This window comes from Carex rostrata, chromosome 11 (genome assembly GCF_964058835.1).
Source record: "Carex rostrata chromosome 11, lpCarRost1.2, whole genome shotgun sequence".
Classification (NCBI taxonomy): Eukaryota; Viridiplantae; Streptophyta; class Magnoliopsida; order Poales; family Cyperaceae; genus Carex; species Carex rostrata.
In genome coordinates, this window is record NC_135928.1 from 3,771,108 (window position 1) to 3,787,964 (window position 16,857).

Consider the following 16,857-nt stretch of genomic DNA (forward strand, 5'->3'; position numbering starts at 1 on the left):
GAGGATACTGTAGCTATTTGTCATCATGGTGTCCCCTTAATTTCAAAGCCATCATAAAACAAGTTTAATGGAGCCAACTATAGCTATTTGTCTCATCACGTACAAATATGGATACTCACAATCTTTTAAGATTTCGCTGCGACAGAATTATTGCTATTTATATGTATGGTAATGGTTAACACAAGCTCAAAGTACAAGTTATTTCTATATGATCTCTCTCTCGTTCTCTCTATTCTCACTCATCATTGATAACCATATGTGGATGTGGTTGATATAATAGATCCGTGATGATGTACCTTCTGCTCGGGCTTGTATGAGGGGATGGGAGTTAAGCAGAAAGCAAATTATCATGGACTATTATAGCCACCAAGTCAAGGCATAACAAGTCTATGTTGTTAGGAACATGCTTAGGAGCACCGGTTCCTGCCAACCCTGTTTGTCTTTTTTAAGGGGTAATAGAATAATGGTACAGTGACGATACTCACTGACTAGATTGATCTGAACTTGAACAGGTATTATGTATTGATATTGGCATTTCCAATACATAAAACTATAATGTAATGGAATTCCAAAAGATTGATCCTAGCTTTCATGAACTTTTTTTATTTTAATAAGTTCAATTATATGTCTTTTAGTTTGTCAACTATCAAATTAATATTTTTTTTTTTAGTGTATGAGTTTGGGTATGTCTCTAAAAACACTTCTTATTCCAAATAGGGTAGGCGAATTTGTGAAGGATGCTCAAATGTATTGAGTATTATTTTAACTTTTGTAATCCTGTCACAAAGCTTTTATAACTATCATAATGAAATTAAATGTGGACTTAATTGATCCACATTTTTTTCTCTCAAAAAAATAAAATAAAAATAATAACAGTAACAAAAATACAATTTTAAAGATCATTTATCCATCCTTCAAATTTTATTATGTAATAAGACATCGATCATGAGCAGCAAGAACTCATTCATAAGACATTGAATATATTTATGTTTTGAGGGACCTTTAAGTCAATGTGTGGCTCTCCATAAATGAGCCGCAGATTGGCTTTGGGGCACAGGTAAATGTGAAATTCCCTAATTTTGGGGGATTGTGGTTTTTTTTTTTTTTTTTTTTGAATGGGTATAAATAAAAGTTTCGGGAGGATGGCAATTAATCAAGAAATTGGACAATCAAGCATTGCTAAACCCTAATTTTGCACATGAGCATATAGAGCAAAATTGATTTTTATGAAATAACCTTTATGATTAAATTATAGACCAAAAATTATGAAATTTGGGATAAAGAACAATCAGAATATCTAAATAAAATAATTTCCAATAATTAGTTCAATTGTTAGTTACAACTTCGAGTGCAAAATATCAGGCTACTTAGCAAAAATAGGCAAAAATCGCCTCTGGATGGATTATTGGGTATGCAAAAAGAGCCCCAGACAGAGGAACCCATGAGTCGGTCACTACTCAGTAGTCACTTGATCATTCCTTCGCAGGGTCCAGGAGATAAGATAATTATCAAAATAAATTAATTAGGTTATGTTCCATTTATTATCAAGGACAATAACATATTTTATACTAATAACAAATTTTATATTTCTTTTTTTTTGCTTTTAGAAAATTAAATTTTTTAATATAATATTTTTGTTCAACAAAACTGAACTTTTTTAAAAAAAAATTAGCGACTTTAATGTCTACTAACAGTTCATTTGATAAAAGAACGTATTTATAATCTGCTTGTGCCACATCTCTACATCTCCAAAGCAGACCTAGCATGTTAGAGGTGCAAACGGATCATATATTATCTGATCGTATCTGAATCCGTATCTGAAAATTTGATACGTATATCCGATATCCGAATATCCGCGCGGATACAGACGGATATGATTTTAAATTTTCTTATTTTTTATAATTTGGTATTGGACTCACGGAAATGGTCACAAAAAATTTAACATGAATGTCCAAGGCAGTCAATTCAAATAGTGAGTAATGTCAAATCAGTCAGACAAAACTACAAAAGAGGTTCACTGTCTCTCTCTCTTTTTCTCTTCCCTAACCCGTATTGTCTCCGTCATTTTTTTTAATAGTCTCTCTCTATCTTTTTTTTTTTTAAATATTAGCAGGATCCTCTCTCTTCCCTACTTTTTTTCTCTCTTTGGTTGTTTCTATTTTCTCTTTGCTCTCTCTCTCTTTCCTCTTTCTCTTTCTATTTCTCTCTTCCTCTCTCTCTCAATCTGTTTTGCTTGTAACCTAATATGTTTTTTATTTTATTTTAATTGGTTGTGTCGGTTTAATAAATCGAATAAACCGGAATTAATTTTGGGGCGGTTTTTTGGTTCAATGATTTAATTTGGTTGGTTCGGTTTTATCTTTGAAAATTAAATAAAACTTTAATTTAGCTATTTTTGTTCAATTTTAACTGAACTGAACCGGTGAACACCCCTATATATGGTAACTTGTGAATTTTAGAGAGAGTTAGAACGTTTAATGCGGAAGTTAAAAAAAGAAAGAAAAAAGTCAGACTTGTGAATTTTGCTTGTGTTATGGATAACAAAGGCCTTCCGTGCTACAACCTTAAAAGTCTATCGTATGAACTTTAAACTTTGATCTAAGTAGCTAAGTAAATTGTTTATATAATAAATTTGTAGAATACTAATTTTTACTTTTTTTTTGGAACTTTTTTTACTATTTTTTATGATTTATAAAAGATGACAAAAATGACTTTAAAAAAATGTCAATATTTTAGGTTTTTTTGCCACCTTTCATAAATAATAAAAAATAATATAAAAAATTGAAAAATAGTAAAAATTGGTATTCTACAAATTCATTATATAACCAATTTACCGAGCTACTTAGATCAAAATTTGAAATTTATACGATAATTTTTGAAACCGTAATATGAAAGATCTTATGTTATCCATAATATCTAAGCATTACTCAAAAAGTAAGATATGATTATCCTTCCTTTCTAATCAACGAAACGGTCAAACTTATACGTACATTTTAACATTTGGATTATGCTTCCTTACTCCTTTTTTGTAAATACGGAACTTTTTAAGGTCCCGTATGCAAAGAGCACAGAATAATTAATTCCACTTGGATCTTATCTATCTTGGTTAGCATGTTATACAAACTCTGAACCAATTGATGAAAATTCAACGAGAGAGAGAGATCATTCGAGAACAAAGAATACGGGTCTGAAATTGGAGATAATCCACAACACATATTAGAATTTCTCTGGGGTTTCTATCGTTTTGCCATTCGTGTTGCGAGCCAAAAGACTAACTATATCCCTGCTTCAATACGAAAATTCTCATTATAGTTGCCCCAACCTTTTTCTTGTCACCGAGGTCCGCGAAAGTGGAGTGCGTATCCTCTGAGATATCTCACATTTTGCGTGACCGACGTGTCCGGTGTCTATTCGGGGGTGACGTAGGGGCCAATATTATTTGAGCTTTGAGATTCGCGTAGAATATATTTCAACGGTTGAGATTTTCCAAAAAGTCACGCAAAATATGAGATATCTCAGAGGAAGCGAATTCGCGAAAGTGTCCCCACTACCCACGAATTCGTATCCTCTGAGATATCTCAAACTTTGCGTGACTTTATGGAAAATCCCACCTGTTTAAATACGTTCTTCACGAATCTGAAAGCACACATAATACCGATCCCTGCATCACCCCCGAATAGGCACCGGACACGTCGGTCACGCAAAAGTTGAGATATCTCAGAGGATACGCACTCCACTGCCCACTTGTCTGGAGTCACGCAACTTGTACTGCGTGGGATCAATGGCAGCGGTGCTTTTGCACTAGAGAAAAACCCATAGTATCTCTCTCTCTCTCTCTCTTTTTTGCATTAAGCCATTTACGCACGAGGGGTTCTAAAGGGCTGCAAACCAATTTTCTTCCAGGTTGAATTTAAATTTGAATAAGATTAGAACCGGATTAATTTTATTTATTTTAGAATGAATTAATTTCGAATCAAATTAACTATGAATTACAAATTTTTTGAATCGAAGTCAATTGAGTCAATCGAATGGATTATGGGCAAAATCAAGATTCCCTAACTTTTCACGCCACTGGATTGATTAAAATCACATGGATCTAGTCAAATGAAACTTGTTTCATTATTAATTTGTTACGCTGCTGAAATATTTTCCTATATAAGTTACTATTATATTAACAATTTTGAGCTCTGATGTAAGTTTAGTTCCTGCATTATTAAAGATTGATTGTTGAATCTATTAGTTGTATTATTTGAGATTTGAACCTAAATAGTTCGCAAATCAATTTCGAACAAATTATACCTAGTTTGAGTTTGATTTGAATAAGATTCGAACCAAACTGGTTTGATTTGTTTCAGAACAAACTAACTTCGAATCAAATTAATTGCGAACTTTTTTCGAATCAAACTCAAATTGGATCACAATCTACGGACTTTTTGTGCAACCCTAGTTCTAATACCTCATATCTTTCATACTTTTATTATATCTCATATTTTATATTTATATTTATATTTTTAAAGTTTAATGTGTCGATCTGAACCGCTCAAAATGATATTCATACTAAAATATGTTTGGGATGAAATTTTATAATTTTAGAAAAAATTACTATTTTTTTAGATAGGTAGAAAATCACTATTTTTGGACGTTCCAGAAACACTAATTTAGTAAAAAAAATTGCAAAAATTATAAAATTTCTATTTTAATATGAATATCATGTTGAGTGGTGTCGATTCACAGTTTGAACTTTGAAAATGAAGATATAGAAAATTTTAGAAATTAAATAAATAAATTATTGATAACAAAATTGACCGTTTTCTTTAATATATGGAACCAAACTATTGGTCTGATCCGCAGACTAATAGAACTGACTAATTTTCACAATGAGGGTTCAAATGCCTTTATTTTTAAAAACTTTAATAACTCAAAATTTAAAGAGGGAGTCTATGATACTATGCATATTACGATTTGGCACCGTGCTACGGCTCTATATTTGAGTTTTCAAAACCTAACTGTCGATCCGAACTGTTCATCTTGTTCTCCATATTAATATGTGTTTGGAGACCAAATTTTACATTTTTTGAAATTTTTTTACTATTTTTTTAGATTTATTGAAAATCACTGTTTTTGGATGGTGTAGAATTTTCAGATCAAGTGATTTTCTAAATATCTAAAAAAATAGTAAAAAAATTTCAAAAAATGTAAAATTTGGTCTCCAAACACATATTAATATGGAGAACAAGATGAACAGTTCGGATCAACCGTTAAGATTTGAAAACTCGAATATTGAGCCGTATCACGGTAACAACCTGTGATATGCATAGTACCATAGACTCACTCAAATTTAAATCTTAAAATTCAAAATAAAATAATTGGATATGAACTACATCATTTTATTTATGCACGTGTAAAAAGTTATGGCATTTCAATTTTGTTTTGGTTGTCATCTTGAGCTTGTAAAAATGTATACTAATGTGAATAATATTTAGATATTGATTTTTCAACTTATTGATTCATACCAATGGTTTAAATAGCGTTTATCGCGAAATAGCGTACGGGTTAAAAAAATCGCGCTATGCTCAAATAGCGGCGCTATAGCGCGGAATAGCGCGCTATAGCGGCGCTATTTGGGTATAGCGCCATAGCTTTTTTGGTCGGAAAACGCTATAGCGCGCTATTTAAAACACTGATTCATACAAAAGCAAAATCAAAATGTGATAATTTTTTATGAGCACATAGAGAAAATAATATATATCACATCTAACTGTTTTATTTTGATATTTAAGTTTTAAATTTAAATTATTTAAATTTTTAAAAATAAAAAAATAATAGAAATACAAAGAATAGACATTTGAACTCTCCTCTTTCACAATTTGCCTCACCCCAATAGCTATATGGCCCGGAGCCCCGGAGTGCTAAATGAACATGACGACCCGTGTCCGTTTGTCCACAAACGGACCGAACAGTTAATAAATTAGTGTTAGACAAATTGTGATACGAACAGAGCCCACATTTTTGGTTCATGTTCAAATTAATCTTTTCGTCTGAACCAGAACCAAGTCTGAGCAATTTATTGAACGAGCCATTTAGCAGCTCTTTCCTGTCCATTAAACAGCCCGTTTGAGCAGCTCTGGTTCAATCTCACCCCGCCTGGCCGCCTCTCTCACAGTCCGATCGATCTTTTCCCCACTATTCGCCGCCTCTCTCAGTCTGCTTCTCTCACGCGCCGGCCCCGCCTCTCCTCCGTCGCGCCGCCTCTTCACCTCTGCGTCTCGTGGCCTCTGTCACGCCGCCTCCTCGCCTCAAGGTACTATAGCAAACTAATTTTCCTGCCTGAGTTGAATCTCCGCGCTTTGGCCCTATAGTTTTGTGTTTTAAGTGATTGGGTCTCGATTGTATAAGACTGAACTAGATTCGACTTGAATAAGATATGAGTTCTATAATGTTTGCTCCAACACAGTTGAATAATTCTATTGGTGGCAGTTGATGCCATTCAACCTTAAATTACTCTCAAATTGTGCAATCAAGCACTTACTTTAAAAGCTAATTAAAAAATGGTTAAAAGCTGGGAGAGCTAGTAAATTACTAGCAGTGTTAGCTACAGATCAATCCAGCCTGGTTAGCATCTAAGTACACATTTAAAATTTCAAGCAGACCTTATAAAGTTTTTATTTATTTTTGATTTGCCAATTTGCTTTCTAGTTTAATGGCACTCCTACACAATCCAAGTTTAATATAAGACATTTAAGTGCCTGTGGTGTTGCACATTTTAGTGATCTTAGATGAGTATCTTGAACGATACTTATTACTTAATTTCCAGTGAACAAAAAAGTTTCTGCCGAGATGCGTAGAGTACCAATGATTAGTATCTGAACATATCAGTATCTAGTTACTTGTATGACATCATCTCCGCCGAGATGCATAGAGTTTCATTGGAGAACATGCCATCTATCATTAGTGCAGAAATTACATTTTATATCCTCAGATTAGAGGCCTAGATCTCACAATATATCATCCTTAGATTATGGTATAATTGTCTTCTGATTTAGCTATATATATAGAGTATAGTTTGCAAGGTTTTACATTCTATACAGTTGGAACTTTTTGAGACCATGAAATATTATTTTTCACATGAAGAAAAAAGGGAATAGTGTCTAAGCTTCTAAGCTTCTAAATTCGACCGATCAAGTAGACGGGTTATCCTCACTTAAAACGGTCGTAGGGAAAAAATGATCTTGACCCGATTTGCCTTGGACTGGGACCATCTCTGTTGCACTCGAATCCGACTTTGGGTGCGGTTTCCACGTAAGCAGGCAACTGTTTGCGACTTGTTAGTAGATTTGGTAGTGAGTTTGATATGAAATTTGGTTTGATTTAGCGGAGGTATGGTTTTGATTGCGAGAGCTCGATTGGAATTTGATTTGAACCTGAGCAAGAATCCTTGTTTATTTTGCATGGACAAGGGACAATTGGCTGGAAGATTAATCGATCACTGAATGTTAGAGCTGTTGAAATTAGTAGTCAACTTGCTCAATTGACATGAGATTGTTGAGTGGGTGTTGGTTGGTGTTTCCACTGGCCAATTATCATGTGCTTGATCTCAGTATATAATTTTCTTCTTCCTAATTTTGTATTCTTTCTCTCTACCTATGTTGATTGAGATCTGATTATGCGTGTTGATCTCCTTGCTCAGCTTTATTGAGCAGGGAAGAAGAATTTGATTTGGGAAAAAAAATATTTGTAGCTGTTATGACAAGTACATTAAATATTATTTCTGGGGACGAAAAACTTCAAAAAATGAGTTTTGATTTGTAAAATGAGTCTTTTTGTTTACGTAGCAAAAGTTGATGGATTTTTGGATTTGGATTTTGTGTAGTATTATAGTTTTAGTGGAGATTGGAGTCGTTTGATGACCTTGCATTTTTAAAAGTAAACTGAAATGAGATATGGACTGAGGACCCGAGATGGTTATTGTCTATGGTATCTACTGGTGTGCAGTATGGTAAGTGGTAACAGTTCTTAGCTGTTGGGGTCTGAAACTTATTTGCTTTGGTTTCTTTCCCATTTTGTATGGTTATATGTTTAGATAAGTTCATGAATGGATTATGGTTAAACTGATATCTAATTGCCTGGTTCCTGCTTAAGGAATAGTTGATTAACCTAAGATATTCTTAATTGCTTTTACTTTCTTGTTCTTGCAGTTTAGCGAATAGAAATACAATCTTCAAAACCTATTCCAGCTTCATTTTTCAAAATTTAAAAAACCTATAAAAAATGTTAGGCGGCCTCTATGGAGACCTCCCTCCCCCTTCCTCCTCAGCTGACGAGGAAAAAACTACCACCTCGTCTGTCTGGTCAAGCAGTACAAAAATGGCGCCACCGACCTTACGCAAACCTTCTACCATTCTTGCGCCACCCCATTCCCTCAGACCCAAACCCCTAGTTCAATCCCAACCCAAGACCACCATTGTGCAACCAGTACTCCTGGAAACTACCCCTCACCCCACTTCATACCAGCCGGCTCTTGTAGGCGTCACCTCTTCAGTCATTGATGAGTATGATCCAGCGAGACCGAATGATTATGAAGACTACAGGAGGGAGAAGAAGAGGCTTGCAGCTGAGGCAGAGAGGAAGAGGGAGGTTGAGAGACGGCGGCGTGAAGAGGAGGAGAGAGAAAGAGATAGGGAAAGGGAAAGGGAAAGGGAAAAGGAAAGGGAGAGAGAAAGCCAAAATATATCCGGGGAGGAGGCATGGAGGAGGAGAGCAGCGATGGGAGGGAGGAAAGAGAGGGAGAAATCACCAGAGAGGGAGAGAGAGAGAGAAAAAAAGGGGGCCCAGATGACAGCAGCTCAGAGGATGATGGCAAAGATGGGGTGGAAGGAGGGGCAGGGCCTGGGAAAGCAAGAGCAGGGGATCACTACCCCGCTCATGGCCAAGAAGACTGACAGGCGGGCCGGTGTTATTGTCAATGCCAGTGAATCGAAGAAGCCCAAGAGTGCTAGTTTTGAGGGTGTGCCAACCCGGGTCATCATGCTTCGGAATATGGTAATCTTTATTTATTGCTACTTTCAGTTTTATATTTATATCTGTATTTATTTATAAGTTTATTTTTGGTGAACTCTTTTATGAATGCAAAATAATTGCTGAAGGAGACTAATAGACTGAACTTTTGCAATCAGACCCTTAAATCTTGTATTTAGGCCCCTCTTTTTTCCACCTGGATGGAGTAAGATATTCCATTTGAGTAGGGGGGATATCTTATTCTATAGAAATCATGTGTTGGAGTTACAGATATTCACCGGGTTGGAATAGGGGGCCTACCGAAAGGATTTGGAATAAAATGAAAAGCATTATATTCTCTATTCCTTATTCAATCCTCGCTGAACACCTATTCAAGGTTTAAATTTGAATTAGGCCTCTGCCAAGCACCAGCCAAATATAAGAATTGGAAATTTATTTATACCTGGACCTGATTAGAGTTACCTCAGGTGACTAGTATAAAGCTAAGGCATTTTAGTTTTATTATTATAGTTGTGTTTTTTGTTATTTTCTGTTATTATTATAGTTTTTATTGTCATTATGAGTATTATTGTTATTATTATTAGTTTATTATCACCATAATTATATGCATTACTGCCATTATTACTGTTGTTGTTGTTGTTGGTTGCTTGTTGGCCTTGGTGTATGCTCATCAGTAGGTGTTTGTTGAGGGCCGATCAAATACCAAAAGGAATAGGAGAAACACAGGAACTATTAGAGTACCTCCAAGAAAATTTGAAAAATATGTGTTTAAACCTGGGAATCATGGTATTGATTTGGACCAAATTATAACTGGCAATACACAAAGTTTATAAGAGGCCTTTCTGTAACTTGTTGCAATTGGTACTCTTATAAAGGGATTGTATAAATTATATGTAACAAACCAATGTTAGGGGTTTCATTGGGCCTTTGTCTGGTATGTTTTGCCATGCTTGTTAGGAGAAATAGACTGAAATCCTTGCTTTGCTTCTGCCAGGTGGGGCCAGGAGAGGTTGATGATGAGCTGGAGGATGAGGTGGCTTCAGAGTGTGCAAAATATGGCACGGTGACTCGTGTGCTCATTTTCGAAATAACTGAAACCAATTTCCCCTCTGAAGAGGCCGTCAGAATTTTTATTCAGTTTGAGAGATCTGAGGAGGCCACAAAAGCCCTGGTTGATTTAGAGGGCCGGTTCTTCGGTGGCAGAATTGTGCGTGCCACTTTCTTTGACGAAGAGAGATTTGGGAGGAATGATTTGGCTCCAGCGGCTGGGGAAGTGCCTGGGTTTTTCTAACTGTATGTTCTTGGTGCCACTGGCAGTTTCTTTTTGTTCTATTTTCTCGTTATTCTGAGAGTTCTATTGGATTGGTCTATCTGCTGCCATACTATGGCTAAATCACAGCACACGATCTGAGCCGTTTAGTCCAATTCAAATGTTGCTTTTTAGGGGAGATTTTCTTAAATCTCGGCAATTCAAATCAAACAGCTCAGATTGTGTGCCATAGTGGATCGTGTACTTGTTGAAAATAGCTTTGCTGCAGGCCTTTTCTTTTAGACTGCAATTATGGATCTTCATATAATTACTTTTCCTGGGATGCATCTTGTATAAACTTAGTCTTTGATGCACTCAATATATGTTTACAGCAGTGTATTCGTAAGGCTGTTGGTGCAGCCATCAAAGAAATGTGCGCAGCTTGTGAGTTTGCACTGATCATTGTGGGACCGTACAAGGCGCTACAAGCGGTCTCTTGGGTAGTCTGTACCTATCAAATTTGAAGCATGAAAAAGAAGTTTCAAAATGAAAATGAAAATGAAAATGAAAAAAAAAAAAACTAGAATTCAATGCCAGATCTAGTAGGGATAATTGAGGAATTAGTTCTGAAACTTCCTCAAAAGTTGAGTCTTTGAATCTTTACTTGCATCAATTTGGATTTTCTTTTTTGAAAAATAAAAGTACTAAATCAATCTTTTGTTGTTTGGTTGACAAACACGATTAGTGTTGTTGATGTGGATTCATATCAGCGGTGTAGGTAGGGTTGCATGTTTACTTCTTTAGAAATTGAGAAAACAATGGTAATGGAATGATATAGATTTTTAAACTTTCTAGTAGCAAAAAATAATAGTAAAAGAAAATATAGAAAGGAAAAGGAAAAGAAATATGTAGGAATACACTGGTAAACAACAAATCTCTCGTGCTTTGGATATGTATATAGGATTGTTTTTCCTTTACTTTGTTCATGAAAAAAAAAAATGAACAAATATTTAAGAAAACTCGGTTTGCAAGTCTACCCATTAAGTTGTTTCCTTTTACCTCCAATTTCCTAGCTAGTCTTTAATTATAGCTAATTAATGTATTAGCTAAATTAAAAGAAGAGAAAACAAAGTTCATAAACATATGTACCACTACAAACCAAAGGATCGGTAATCAACTGAATTTAACTACTCTATATCTGAAGCCAAATTGGAGATATGTGAAAGAAAAACCAAGCCAGGAAGAGAGAGATGCTCTTCCCCTGTGTGAGCACCTTGAGATGGTTGAGACTGTAAATCTTTATAAGGTGAGTGAAGAAATAGTTGACCAGCTAGTCAACAAGTTGTCCGCACTAGTCGACACTATTGGAAAAATCCTTGTTACTAAAGATGCCGGGTGTATCAGGACCCTTTAAACAAAAAAGAAAAGAAAAAGAAAAGGATAAATAAGAATAATTGTTATCGTTCTTAACTGGTTTAGAGAGAGCATTTTTTTCTTCTTCTTCATTTCTTATCTATTAGTTCAAATTGTTGAATGTTGATGAAAGAGGTGAGATATCAGAGATGCAGATGTCATCTGTTTGAGACGATATATGCGTGTTAATTTGAATTTGTTTTGTTTGCGGTTTGATTGACTAGTGTACCATATGGTGAAATTCTTGCTATTTCAAAAACTTGTGGCCGTGAGCACTTCTGTTCATTTGTATGCATTGCTAAATAAGAAAGTGTAGGTTATTTTTAACTAATCACTATGGATTTTTCCAAAATGGGGTGCTATAAATTAACAACGTTGGTATTTTGCTTGATTTATTATAATTTATTTAGGAAGAGACATACCTTGAATTTGGGTAAGGATATTAACTGTGTTGATTTCTTGACGCAGTGCACATGTCAAATGCCGTTTCATTTTAACTCTATTGTATGTGCATTGCATCAAGCTAAATCAGCATTGTTAATATCCTTACGACTTGAATTCATTTTCCAAAGTTGAAAGACTTTTATTTCATAATGAATGCATGCGTCTACATCATACAAAGTTATCTTGTCGTCAATTTGAGTTACTAAACCAACTCAAATCAAAATATTGCCTAATACATTGCCATTAGCATCTTCAACTCAACTCATCTCATCTTTTCCATCATAGCAATATCGAAACACACAGGAGAAGTCTTTCAATTGGTGTCCATCCTCACATAACTTCTGGTATCTATAGGAAAGATTCATTCATTTTTTTTTTCATGAATAAAGGAATAACAATCCTATATACAGATCCAAAGCATGAGAAATTTGGTGTTTACCAGTTTATTCCTACATATTTCTTTTCCTTTTTTTTGGGCACTAAAAGGTTTAAAATTCTATACCATTCCATTACCATTGTTTTTCTTTTTCTCAATTTCTCATCGAGTAGTGGTTAGTTCAGGAATTTTAGAAGAAGGATAAAGTGGGAAACTGAGGCAGTACAGGGGAATTTCTTGTTTGTAACTGGCATCTGAAATCTTTATCCTTTTACTATTTTTTACTTGCATAAATGTGGTGTTTTGAAGTTTTAAATGATACAGATGAAAGTATTTTTAAAAAAAGGGATCTGTCTTACATGTTATAAGCATCAGCAGTTAGAGGGAAATTTCGACCAACCTCGGCCACTGAAGCTGTGGCCAATCCCAAGTCTTTTGCCTGAATTAAATCCAATATTAAAATGTCAAAAAAGTAAAGCACTCGGTTGCATAAATACTTCTTTAAAGAAAGCTTTTTTGCATCGCTACCATGAGTTTAGATGTAAAGCCACCCTCATAATTCCTTGATGAAGGCACTCCTTGCATTACTCCTGGTACTGGGTTGTAAGAGTCGCTACCAAAAGAGGAAAAAGTACATAGTAAATAAACAATCTAAAAACAATTAAAACCAACTGATTTAAAACCTGGATGTGGTAATTTCGTGGTCGATTAATGAAATAGCTAAAAGTTTCCATTACGATTGACTGAAGATAATATATTTACTTCTGTTATTATCTGCCCTGTTGTTGTTTAATTGCTACATTCAAGGTTATTGCCCTATACCGGCTATTTATAATACCTAAAAGGTTAGTGCCAGTATGTCCTGGCCTAATGTTACTAGCACTAAACAAACATTTACTGTATTTACAGAAGGCGAAATAAAGGTGCAAATCGTCATTTTTTTATTCCACTTTTGGGTCAATCGACTAGTTTGCAATAACAAAACATTAAACTAAATTGCCCTTGAAATGAGAAAAGTTGCATCTTAACTTTGATCAACTGATCATTAGTTCAATTTGGGATCCCTCCGACAGATGATAAAGAGAGTTTATTATTATTTCTATGAAAAAATGTAGCTCGTCTTTTATCACACTATTGGTTGTAATGATATGGCATTATACATAAATGCGAGTAAATACTATTTGTTTAAAACTTAAAATGTTAAAGACATGGTGTTCTTAGCACCAAAATAAAAGATAAGGAATAATAGAATGGTCATACCTACTCCAGCAACGGGCGCTTGAAGAATTGAACACATTTGTCAAAACACTTGCTTCGACTCCTAGGCTTTGACCAAGAGAAAGAGCTTCTGACACACCAATCATACTAATAGCCATTGCCAGATTGTTACATATCTTAGCTACCTGGAAAAGGAAGAAAACTAAGATTTGCTTTTTAAGTTTTATTTATTTGCAGAGCTATACGTTGATGTTGTTAACTATTATTGTTATTCTTGAACATACTGATCCATTGCCGGGACCACCACAGTATATCGTCCTTTTTCCCATTGCAAGAAACAATGGCTTTGCAGCTATGTATGCCTCTTCTAAACCACCAACCTACTGATTCATGTACAGTATAAATACAAATTTCAAAAATCAGATAGAAGATAAAAATAACATAAGAGATGAATGAAAAGAGCACCATGAAGGTAAGAGTTCCAGCTTGAGCGGCTGGCACCCCTCCTGAAACAGGTGCATCCAACACCAGAGGTTTCTCTGTAAAACCTACATTCATTAAAAAATAAATTATGTTAAAATCATATAAAATGCAAATAAATATTATAAGTTAATGTTCACTATGCTCCTCTGTTCATGTAAACAGCTTATTGTACCAGTACTGATATAATGGCACAGAAAATTAAGGCTTTGAACTTTATTAGATTTTTCCAATTATAGTTCTAACAAAAGGCTTTATACCAGACTCTTTCTTAAGACTGGATTGGAAAATCCAAACTAAAAGAAATTTAAGACGAAGCAAAAGTGACAGGTTTACTTTAAGAAACTGCATTCAACAACAACAACAACAACAACCAAGCCTTTAGTCCCAAACAAGTTGGGGTAGGCTAGAAATGAAACCCAATCACAATGGCAACAAGAAACTGCATTCAAGATTAAGAAAAATGCCTTTATTTTCTTTCAAATGGCAATTTGAAACATCTCGAGAGATCCTTCTAGAAGTTTGTGGATCAATAGTGGATGAATCAATAAATAGCCATGGTCTTACTTCACTTCGATGTAGTAAGCCATTCCTACCAGTGAAGACCTCCATAACCTACAAAAAAACAAGACATTCAAAAGGAAAAAATAGAAAAAGATTATCATTATAGTATAATGAAAAATAAAAATCGAAAAAGGTAAGAATACTAAGTATAAGATTTGGGCTTTATAGCAGCTGGACCGGTACCGGCATGGTATGAACCCTCTATCTCATCTCTAGTTTTCTTCCTTCTAAGGTCCTTTTGTAGTAGACAGAAAGGCTAATTAAAACCAGTACGGCACCTTAACATTTGTGGTAAAAGAACTGTAATTTCTAGTTTCATTAGGGTCTATTTGAAAAAAACTGGCAGTTTGTACCAGCTGTTTGGTACATAATTTGCTTTTGACTTTTGATTTCAGTAGATATCGGTGGGTCTCCTCACTTTTACCAATAAAAAAAGAAAAGAAACCTACATCCAAGCATGCTGGTCAGGTCCATTGTACCAGTATGATCAGATATGTTACTGCTTTAAATTGGCAGGTTAAAAAATGATTATGAGGTAATATAAAAATATTCAGGAAGCATCTTACATGGGAGGAAGAAGGAAGCATGGTAATTATAACATCGCTCAACTCGGACAGCTGGTACGGAGTTTCCGCTACCGGTATCCCCTTTTCTGAGAATTTCTTCAATGCATTCTCATTTCTGTAAAAGATATTCTTTTCAATGCTTTCATTTTCCTTTTTTTATCATAATGGTAAGAAACTATTAGTTGAAATCAAATGAATAAGCCAAAATTAACACAAGTACAGAATATCAGAATTATAAAATTGGAAAGCAACAATGAGTATACTTACATATCATGAACTGCAACCTTATATCCAGCTGTTATTAGATTAGTTGCCATCTGAAATCCCATGTTTCCAAGCCCTATGAACCCAACCCTCTACACTTTATATATATCCATGACAAGATTACCAATTAGATAAAAGAGATGTATAAAATATTATAAAATAGGAAGCAGAAGAGCTGGATGACCTCTAATTGTGGTGGAATTGTACTCGAGCTGAACTCGCGGTTGCAATTCCAGTTCATGTAACTCCAGTTACTGCAGGTCCAGTACCGGTAACTCGAGATTCCTTTCCCGATTCGTAATCCTCTCATGGCCATCCTCGTCTTTCTCACTCTTCTCTCTTTTCTGTAACTCCGAGTGTGTTTGAGTCATCGAATGATGTAATGTCGATCTTCATATCTTTCCAAAATTTCTGTGACTTGTATGGTTCATCCAACAGTGTGCCGGATCATTTACTGGTCTTTGACCCGCTACATGAAGTCGATAGATGAAAAGCGGAAATCACACGACGAGTTTGATTAATAAAATTATATGGAATCTAGCTGGAATTCAGATCAAGCCGTAGTTTCGAACTTAAAAACTAATTTGATTTTGATGATAGCTTGAATTTAAATAAAGAATGAATATTCAACACTTAAATCTAATTCGAATTGATTCGAGTAGTTGAGTTTATCTGTTTCTTTATCTAACTTTTCAAGTAGGGATGCGGGTATCCGAGTGGGATAATGATAAGGATAACCGCTGTAAGAGCAAAACTAGGGTGAGTTTGTTCAGAAAGAGATATTAGTGAGCATACATTTAAAAGACTATTGGATTAACTTCAAAATGTGAATTCAAACCGTGAAAATTCCTAGAGTTGTTATACCCAAAGGTCGAGAGTTCGATTCCCCCTCACGAACCTTGGTAGCTATTATCAAGTTTTCAAAAAAGAAAATTCAATTACTTCGTGAGTGATGTATCTACGTGTAAATTTTTTTTAAGTTTCTATTTTTTTTAAAACATGGTAAGCGATCAAAACAATCAACATTTTAAAAGTTAATTTTTTAATTGTTTCATGTATTAATTTTTCATCATTTTTTTGACCACTTGCTAAATGAATTCGAAATTTTAAAAAATTTACATGCATATATATCACTCACGAAGTACTTGAATTTCAATTGTTTGGATTCGTAGTTTGAAATCAATCTGATAGTTTTTTGGAGGTGTGCTCACCAATTCCTCTTAGCAAGCACATCACATTCTAGTTTAGCTCCCAATGGAAATACGTAA

The 16,857-nt window shown here is 34.7% G+C and overlaps 2 protein-coding genes across 3 annotated transcripts; one reads left to right on the forward strand and one right to left on the reverse strand.

The window, feature by feature from the left end:
- The first annotated feature begins 6,074 nt into the window (after positions 1-6,074).
- DRT111 (D111/G-patch domain-containing protein) lies at positions 6,075-10,607 on the forward strand. The gene is made up of 3 exons (XM_078310636.1): positions 6,075-6,301; positions 8,196-9,039; positions 10,010-10,607. Exons 2-3 carry the CDS (start codon positions 8,269-8,271, stop codon positions 10,304-10,306), a joined length of 1,068 nt encoding a protein of 355 aa, XP_078166762.1. The 5' UTR covers positions 6,075-6,301; positions 8,196-8,268; the 3' UTR covers positions 10,307-10,607.
- Positions 10,608-12,239: 1,632 nt separating this feature from the next.
- LOC144561623 (6-phosphogluconate dehydrogenase family protein) lies at positions 12,240-15,953 on the reverse strand. Of its 2 annotated transcripts, none has more exons than XM_078310637.1 (10): positions 15,774-15,953; positions 15,593-15,681; positions 15,326-15,440; positions 14,663-14,810; positions 14,181-14,263; positions 14,000-14,095; positions 13,758-13,900; positions 13,026-13,110; positions 12,857-12,936; positions 12,240-12,469 (listed from the first exon to the last, which is right to left on the reverse strand). In XM_078310637.1, exons 1-10 carry the CDS (start codon positions 15,903-15,905, stop codon positions 12,379-12,381), a joined length of 1,062 nt encoding a protein of 353 aa, XP_078166763.1. In that variant the 5' UTR covers positions 15,906-15,953; the 3' UTR covers positions 12,240-12,378. The 2 variants fall into 2 exon arrangements, with proteins under 2 accessions (XP_078166763.1, XP_078166764.1); XM_078310638.1 differs by having other exon boundaries at positions 15,593-15,686; positions 15,774-15,918.
- Positions 15,954-16,857: the final 904 nt, after the last annotated feature.